The 9,793-nt window shown below is 42.9% G+C and overlaps 1 protein-coding gene across 3 annotated transcripts in view; it reads right to left on the bottom strand.

Annotated features, from left to right (window-relative positions):
* Positions 1-351: 351 nt before the first annotated feature.
* ccar1 (cell division cycle and apoptosis regulator 1) overlaps positions 352-9,793 on the bottom strand; it is a 47,853-nt gene continuing 38,411 nt past the window's right edge. For all 3 annotated transcript variants that reach the window (XM_079513360.1, XM_079513361.1, XM_079513362.1), the window contains exons 23-27: positions 6,538-6,684; positions 5,735-5,858; positions 4,530-4,706; positions 2,717-2,922; positions 352-2,279 (exon numbers count right to left, since the gene is read on the bottom strand). In XM_079513360.1, coding sequence (XP_079369486.1) covers positions 2,193-2,279; positions 2,717-2,922; positions 4,530-4,706; positions 5,735-5,858; positions 6,538-6,684 — 741 coding nt within the window. In that variant the 3' untranslated portion in view covers positions 352-2,192. The remainder of the gene's footprint in view (positions 2,280-2,716; positions 2,923-4,529; positions 4,707-5,734; positions 5,859-6,537; positions 6,685-9,793) is intronic.

The following is a 9,793-nucleotide window of genomic DNA, read 5'->3' as shown; positions in this document are numbered from 1 at the left end:
AATGAGATACAGGGCCAGGCAATGGTATCTTCCATGAGGAATCAAATTAAAAGTGCACTGTCTTGTCTGTCACGTCACATGCAAAAGCACAGATGTTTCTGTGGCTACCAAGGTGGGGGCCTGCTGCCTGGGGGGGGAGTTTTTGACAGGCCCACGTGTTCCTCAGTGCACGCAGACAGCATTACATTCACAGAAAACTGTCCAATGATAGAACCGCTGAATTTTCGATTCATTGTTAACTGTTAAGTCTAAAGAATTTCTTAACGTTGATTAAACAATTTGATATTGTTAACATCCATAGGAAGTGCCAAACAATCTTTGATTTACACAAGGAATGAAAAGGAGAGCCCATAGTGTTAAAATGAACCACTTTTATTTTTGCACAAGACACCCATAGATTTTACCGTCCATAGAAAAATAAAACTGGCTGCTTTGGAGCTGAATTTTAGTTTTGGCTCTTTTCTGGAACAAACCCAAAACAACCGATGCTCAGAATTCTGACCTGGACTTGGGGGGGGAAAAAACAACCCAAAACTAATTTATTTTGATTCCTTCACCATTACATGATTACAAACATTCATTCAGCTTCAGGCTGGGATATGGTGACGATATTTTTCTTTTTCTACTCACACCACATCGATAGCTTGTAGATTGGATATTTTTGCCATTTGGGAAAATGTCAACAGAATTTGAAAAGTATAAAATAGGGCTTAAGCGATTAAAACCCAGAAAAAAAACCACATCCATAATCCTAGACAATATCTAGTCTTCACACATCACCATATCAAAATAATATGGACATATGCCCAGCCGTAATACAGCTAAACCTTGGGAACATGTTTTCCCCTTGTTAAAAAACAAAAGGTGGATGCTATTCTTCAGATAGTGAAACAGAAAACACATGACTGGGCAGCAACACTGGTTTTTCAAAGGGTTTTCATGTCAAGGACCCCCAAATTCATGCATTTGGCCACACACCCCAATAAAAAAAATTAGTTTGCGCCAATGCCACCATTCAACAATTTGCGTTGTAAAAATGTTTCAAATTTATACAACGTTTCGTATGACTTTGATACTATATCAACTCAATTTGCTGGTGGGGTCCTTTGGAAACACCCTCAAGGACCCCTGGGGGTCCGCAGACACGACTTTGAGAACCAACGCAACGTACAGTCATGAGTGGCAGAGCGAGGATTCAGCCAAGCGGTGCAAACAGTAAATGTTCCACGAGATGTTGCAATTGATCACAGGAAGAATCATGCACAGCCATGAGCTGTACTGTACAGTTGGAGGCCATCGATATTGTCCTTTTCTTTTTGCTGAGGTTTGCGTGATCTGCGCAAAAGGACAGTTAACCCATTTTGGGCGGGAACCCCTTTTGGTGTTTTAAACATTGTTATAATTTAGCTATTGAAAAATAGCAGATCTACAAGCTCATAGCGCGCCACCGAGTGGCGCGCTACGAGCTTGTAGGTCTGCTATTTTTGAAAAATCGTGAAAATATTTATTTCAGAAAACTGGAGGATTTAGAAGGATTTTTTAAAATTTTGAGGTCAGGCCTAAATGGGTCAAATGATAAGGGACAATATCGGTGGCACCCAACTGTAGATGAGAATGGAAGCCAGCGAACACAGCTGTCAGTTAAATTGAACATGAAGAGCATGTTTACAATGAATGGAATCAGCTGGATCCCACCCCACCCATAGTTGTCCAAAATTATAATATAATAATAATATTTGATATATACGTTTTTAATTCTCTTGCACATAAATAGCATTATTATTGCTAGACAAAAAAAAAAGTTAACTCTGAGAAGCACAGTTTGCACACACATACTGGCAGAAATCTACACGTGGTTCTTTGATGGCAAAATGTCAGGGCAAAACAAAATGAGAGAAAAGAGAAAGGTATTCAACCGACCGAAGTAATGAAAAACTTGTGTGAAATGCTCGAAATGAGAGCATCACTGCCTACATACATGGTACATCTACGATGTTTATAAACAAACCTAGGCAAGGGCAAACAAAAAGTGAAATCAAACTCATAAATGGTTAAGATCTATACATGTCCTTGTGAGACAATAGGTCCAAAAAAAGCAAAAACGGAATCAAATTATACCCATTTGGTGCATATTTACATGTTTGTCTGTTTTTCAAAAGAAAATGTCACAGATGGGACTTCATCTACTTGCATCATTCATTCGTCTCTGCGCCGTTTGTTTGAGACGTGGGAGTTTGGTCATCAGGTAGTGTTTCAGATGGAGCCTCTGGTTCTTGGTTCTAGGTGGGGAAAGAAATATTGATTTTGAATGTAAAATAAAAACTTGATGACAAAACAACCACATTAGAACAATTGGGAGAATTGGCCATTCTCACTTTTAAGTAGGCCTGTCACAATTATTACAGAATTGCCAAATCGCAATTACTTGAGATAATCTCAATCATCTTTGCATAATTGTCCATGTTGAAAAATGTCACTACATTTTAAAGACTAGAAATAGCAGATCTGCAAGCTTACAACACGTCAAATTGTGACGTGTTGTAAGCTTGTAGATCAACAATTACGAAGCCTAAAAGGCAAACAGAAATACAAATTGTAACCCTCAGTGCAAAAAAAAACCCCACAATTAAAGCGCAATCATTTGTGCGACAATTAATCGCCAACTTAAATCTGTAATCGTGACAGGCCTACTTTTGAAGAGTGGTTTGTGTGTTACCTTCTTGAGGACCTCCAGCAGGTCCTTGACGGTGCCGTTGAGCGTGTCGACCGTCCGGGTCAGCTGCTGGTGGTAGGCCGTCTTCTGCTCCTCCGTGGCCTTCAGGGTCTCCTCCGTCTGGCCCAGGTGGGTCTTCACTTCCACCAGCTCCCTGCTCTGAGTCTTGTTGGCCTGCTCCAGCTGGCTCATCTGCTTCACGTCTTCATCTGGGAGAACAACAAGCACAGCAGGTGTTTTAGAACAGCTTTCACCTTGGGTGGGTGAAATTCATTGTGCAAGCTCCATCGATTTCTTTTTTCTTTTTACGCCGGTCAGAGGCCCGTGGCATTTTCACTCATGGCAGCATTGCCAATCTTCGCCTCGTTAAATGTAGGAACCAGATCTGCAAATGATCCTTTGCTCATCTAGGGGCATCCTAGTGGATGATCCTGGAGATTGATATTAAACCAATGGGCTATATGCACAAATGCATTTTTGGAAAGCACTTTGGCCCCTTCCCCACTTCCTTCACAGGTGTTACCGATGACACTAATGAAGGCTCTGTTCCATTCTGGTCAAACACAGTCATGGTGCTGCTATTGTGCATGTTGGCTCACTGATATGCCGTTTTATTTATGTTGGTCAGTATTAACCCATTCTGGACGGGACCCCGTTTGGTGTTTTAAGCATTATGTTATACGTTAGCTATTGAAAAATAGCAGAACTACAAGCTCATAGTGCGGCACAGAGTGCTAAAGCAACCACGGATAAAGCAACGTGGTCAGATGATGCGGTTCTCTACGTGTGGTCCAGGGACCACCACAGGTTCAAGTCCAAGTGGAAGCTTATGGGACTATCACTCTGAGACTGTGCAAATGGAACCTTACGGGTCCATTTGGTTGCATTTTCAAACTCTGACTTGAATGAAATGAACACAAAATTGTACATTGGGGTCACACATGGGGGACATTAGTTTAATAAGAACCAATGCAGTTTATATGTGCCAGTCCACTGATCAGCAGCACTCCCATAGCAGAGGAAAGGCCAGATGAAGTGGGTCTGGACTCGTTCTGTAGCAAAGCTCAAAATGAGTCACATCACTGTCCTGGTGGACGACTGACACAGAGTGTAGCCTGCAGGTCGTTCAGCCTCAAGCCTCGTTTATGATCCACAAAGTATGAATTGGGGCTTAGAGATGCATTCACACTGGATGAGACATTATTTGTTGGAGCAAAGCGATTTCAGTGTTAAGTCAATGTAACAATGTGACGTTGAGCGACATTACACTTTGTCTTTCGTCGCTTCTTTGTCCACGAGTACCGGATGATAAGAGTAGGGCATTCATTCACGAAAAAAAGATAAGCAGGGATGCACACAACCTTTTGGGGCTGGTTCTCAGAGGAGCACCTTGAGACGTTGTTTGGTGGACTGCAGTCGGACGTCTCTACACTCGTTACAACAACGTTACATTATCCAGCACGAGACAGATAAAATTAACTACTCATCTAGTGATGCGGAGGTTCCATGTTTAACATACTTCCAAAGGGTATACATCGTTTAACTCACAGATGCATGGTTTTCATGGCTAAAATCTTTAGCCATGAAAATCCACGTGGGCTCCTGCTTACTTGGTTAGACTAGCACTTCGAACAACCGAAACAGACTTCCTCTTCAAAATAAGAGCCACTAGTCAACTAGTTTTAATTCCAAGTGTACTTACAGGACGTAGATAAGACACTTGTAGTATGTGGCACCAGTTATGTGCCCCACTGGAGATAAGGCTTTTCTACCCGGCAACAATATGCCAACTTAAACTATGACAACAAGGTCGTACCTATTTTGGCATCCTGAATGATGAGCTTCTGTTCGATGTCCTCTCGTGCTTTCTCACTCTTTTCCAACTTCTGCATCATGCTGCCGATGTCCACCATGGCACCGTTGTACACGATCAGGCTGCCGGACTCGGTGACCTCCGACTCGGCCTTCGAAGACGAGAGCAGCGCTCGGTTACCTGGGAGACACAGGAAGGATGGACTAAAGCCGTGGTGCATTTTCCTTTTCTAATGCAATGTGTAACTGTGGTTTTAATACTTTTTATGCCGGGGAATGTTTTAACCTATTTAGGCCCGACGTCGACATTTTGAAAATGACTTCTAAATCATGCCATTTTTTGAAAAACGTGGTTTTCAAGTGGTTTTCAATATTTCATGTCAAGGACCCCAAAAATTATATGTAATAGGCCGCCGATCCCCATCTGAAAATATGTTGTTCCAGGGATCCCCCCAGAAGCAAAGATTTGATTTAAAAACACTGTGAAAGAATATATACTCAAAGATTTGCACCACATATTCACAATTTTTCAAAAAAATAGCGTTGCGCGGCACTCGGTAGATCTGCTATTTTTCAATAGATAAAGCATAACATAATGCTTAAAACACCAACAGGGGTTCCCGCCCTGAATGGGTTAAGACATGGTGCTGGAGTGCCAAGCACATGAGGCAGATTTTAGTCTGATAAGCCACACCTTCCATTTCCCCAAAAACCGGGAGGTGAAATCTTCCATTACTAGAAATTAGGACAGAACATTGGGTGTTCTGATCAAAACCACGGGCACCGTAGATTCAGAGTAAATAAGGAAGATTGCTGAGTGAATGGCTGCGTGCGCAGCCAAACAGCTCCTGGACGGACGAGCAAGGCGTTGCAGAGCAAACAGGCCGCTGTCAAAAAATATATATTTTAGAGATTGCGTTTTATATAATTATAACAAAGGACCTAAAGATGTGTCCACACATCCTGGGCCTCCTACGGGTGTAATTATGAAGACGTGTGGACACGTCCTGGGCATCATTTAATGTTAATAGCTAAAACATTCAAAATACATTGTATAATAAGACATGTTTGTAGAATTGTGGCTCTCATTTTGAGTCTACTCATTTTGATGAGATCCATTGGGCTGGAGGCCAGAGTGGGACGGTTCAATCTTTGATATCCGTCTAGGCCACTTTTGCCAGCATGGAGTGAAGAGGCACGCTGGCTCACCAAGCAGGGTGTCTATGTGGGGCTCGGTGACAGAAGGCGCCGTCTCGTCTTTCCCCTTGTCGGTCAGTCTACGGTAGTGACACGTCGACTCTCTGATCACAGGTTTGTTCAACAGCTTCTTTACCTGGAACAAAAAGAGCAGGAATCAACATGAGATGAACGACGTCTCACGGGACTTTTTACGGACTTGTCGAGAGAGAGACTTGGTGTAATCTGTGGACAACTGATAAGCCGATGAGAGTGAATTTTAAATGTATTAATGAGTAGAGTAGTTCACCCAAAAAAAATCACTTATTTTCTAATCAATTACACACCCCTTGAATTCATGGAGATTCATTTGATGTCACCCATTGAACGATGACCCGGTCATCAAATGATTGGCTCAGGAATGGCTCAAAAACACACAAATCTCAATGAATTCAAGGCTTCACGAGGTGTGTAATTGATAGGAATCAACATGAGATGAACGACGTCTCACGGGACTTTTTACGGACTTGTCGAGAGAGAGACTTGGTGTAATCTGTGGACAACTGATAAGCCGATGAGAGTGAATTTTAAATGTATTAATGAGTAGAGTAGTTCACCCAAAAAAAATCACTTATTTTCTAATCAATTACACACCCCTTGAATTCATGGAGATTCATTTGATGTCACCCATTGAACGATGACCCGGTCATCAAATGATTGGCTCAGGAATGGCTCAAAAACACACAAATCTCAATGAATTCAAGGCTTCACGAGGTGTGTAATTGATAGGAAAATAAGTCATTTTTTGGGTGAAATGTTTTGCGTTGCATGTGTACCTGAGCGCGAGACAGGTGCAGTCCCAGCGTGTACATGATCTCCTCCAGGTCTCTCTCCATCAGGTAGCCACAGTGGCTCTGGTCAAAGTAGACAAACGCCATGAGGAGCTCCCTGTTGTACGTGACCATCAGCTTCTTCTCCTTCTCCTGGACAGACGCACACAAGACTGTCTTTCAGACTAAGGTATAAAATCGTCGCTGTCGGGTGGAAACCTCATATCTTCTCCGGATTACAGTTCAAAAACAGCAAAAGTAACAGATCCACAAGCTCTCAAAACGCTTTGCGGCGCGTTTCGATCTTGTGGATCTGCTACTTAAAATGCTTTTGTGTGATGCTGTAGTTGTATGATGATCAAGAAGTAGGGCATTCATTTACAGAAAAAACACAAGTTAAAATATGGCGATAAAGACATTTCTGCCTGACAGCACCGAAATGTCAGAAGGTATAAAGGTCAGTGAAATAAAAAACTGTTAAAAAGCAATGCAGTTTATAATATGTGCCAGTCCACTGATCAGCAGCACTCCCATAGCAGAGGAAAGGCCAGATGAAGTGGGTCTGGACTCGTTCTGTAGCAAAGCTCAAAATGAGTCACATCACTGTCCTGGTGGACGACTGACACAGAGTGTAGCCTGCAGGTCGTTCAGCCTCAATCCAAATGTATAGTTTAAAACGGAAAACCTACAAGATCACAACGCAACACAATGTGATCTTGTAGGTCTGCCATTTGTGACGCGCGACACCAGAATCAGAATAGGCTATATATAGTTACATATTACTTTATATTACTTTTCAACCGGGCCCCTTCCACCCACAAAAGAACACAATCTGTTTAGCCAGCTCCTTTTACAACTGAATCCAATTCATTGTCTCCAATCAACCAAACTGAATAATTGCAGGATATAAAACAAAAATAGTCAACAGTCTCTCAGTCTTTTTCTGCTGCATATTCCACATTTGGAATTCAACATCAACAATCTGAACTGCACACACATGGCTGCAGCATCTCAAAACGGACAGTATATTGTATTATTGTATACATAAATAACAAACAAAGCAACAGTCTGACCTTTTTGAGGCAGCCTAGTCTCAAGACACTGTTGACTCACGTCCAATTTCAAGGAAAAAGAGGGCGCTGCTATTCCTTTATTTTGCCGGTGTTCTCAGATTGGAGGCAGCCTGACATTGAACCTCAAAGGTATTTTGATGGACCATGATGGATCTAAATGAGGCCGAATCAACTGTGCGTGAGGGTTAACCTCTCGGCTCGTCTACAACAATTCACCCAGCGACGAGCCAGTCTGTTTTGCCTGCATGGGGGGGGGGCTCTGTGTTTCTCGTGCTTTAAACCATGCTTCAACACGTTTATAGAGTCGACAAAGTGTTTTTTTTGCACACAAAGTTTACAACGGACATTAATATACTTGGAATCTTTGACAGACAAGAATGCAAAATAATACCGATACATTTCTCTGGCATGGTCCGTCTTTCTGTCTGGAACGAAACGACTGTCTGCGAGTGTGACGGTCACATCATAACTCTGCACAGGCTGTGAAGGCTAACAAAAAACAGATCTACAAGCTACAACGCATCCGTTTTTACCCGTTGATAGCTTGTAGATCTGTTCTATTTTTGCATGCCATGCAACAGCCATCTACTATGAGTGCATAACTGAACGAATGAACAAAAATCATTTGTAATGAAGCGTGTTTTGGCAGAGTAAATAGTTATTATCCTATTAATAATTCAAGCACCGCTGTGTGTGTCTGTAACGGACATAGAGCAAAGCGCCTCCTCACAGCCTCACGGAACCTAGCGCCACACAGCCCTGTCCTCCAATCTGCCCCGCATTACACACGTCAAACATTCTAACAATCATCTTAATTATATTAATTTGCGTCAAAAACAACTCATCTCCCCGGAAATCACGTGTCACCAGTGAAATGCATTTTGGGACGGCAACAGATTAATACTGGGACACCGTTTTCCGCACATTCCCCTTGCACCTCCCCTTTTCCACACCGCCCCCAGGCAGGCATGATGAAAACAACTTGGACCCATAGTAGCCTACAGCTACTCTTTTTTTGGATTATTTGCGCCTCATTGATTTTCTACAAGCTACTGGTCTACCTTTCTTTCTTTCCGGACCAATTCCTACTTTTCGCCACAGCCGCGGTGGCTACGAGCGCTTTAGCAGGATCGACAGCTTTAACACATGGCTTAAGCGCCTGTGTCACACTCACGATTTTAATTTCATCGATAATTTTAATTTGTTCTGGCAGCGCTCCTCCTTTTTCAGTCGTGACGGGCTCCATCCAAATAGATGGGGCTGCCAAGCACTAGCGGCCAACATAGATCATCACATTCGACATCACGTTGCGCATCTGTCAGACACCTCGTCCGTCAGTTATTGACATCCCCCCGGTCCTGGCCCCCAGTCCCAGCATATTAGTTCCACTCAGTTTCGTTTTCCTAGCCCTTCTTCCACTGGGCACGGACCTTCTACTTCTTCTTCACCTGTCGATCCACATGGCTGTAAGCCCACAACAACAACACACGTCACTTCCGGTCAGCCACTGTCTTCTTCTACAGCCCTCTCACTCCCCACATCATGTACCGCTAGCCCCCCCTGCTGTTCAACTGGCCCTCGTACCTTTCATATTCCAGTTATGAGCCCAATTAATTTATATTTACACGCACATTCTATCCCTGTTAGAATTACTCCCAGGTTAAACAGTAATTATCTCAAGGGTCCTGCAGTACCATCACATCTAACATCAATCCCCCCATGCCCCATGCCTCTTGCATCTTTACCCATGCCAATTGTTCTTTCTATGGCTTTATTAAATGTCAGGTCCTTAGTGCATAAAGGCTTTATTCTTAATGACTTTTTTAAATCCAATAATTTGGACATTATGTTCCTGACCGAGACCTGGTTGCAGGTTGGTGATTGTACACCGTTCTCCGACCTCCTCCCCCCTGACTGTTCGTTTTTTAGCTCCCCCCGAACGACCAGCACTGGAGGTGGCCTAGCCTCTGTGTTCCGGTCCAACCTACAGTGTCAACTGACCCAATGTGAGGTCAGCTATCCTAGCTTTGAGCTTCAGCAATTTCAGTTGAATTTGTCATCTCCTGTGTTTTGTGCAATAGTTTATCGTCCGCCCAAATATAATGCTAGCTTCATCCATGACTTGTGATTTTTTATCAGGCATAATGGTTAAATATGATCACAGTCTGATTACGGGTGATTTTAACGTC

This window comes from Electrona antarctica (genome assembly GCF_951216825.1).
Source record: "Electrona antarctica genome assembly, chromosome: 10".
In the NCBI taxonomy this organism is placed as follows: domain Eukaryota; kingdom Metazoa; phylum Chordata; class Actinopteri; order Myctophiformes; family Myctophidae; genus Electrona; species Electrona antarctica.
The sequence above is the reverse complement of the archived record's forward strand: the minus strand, read 5'-3'. Positions and strand labels throughout refer to the sequence as shown.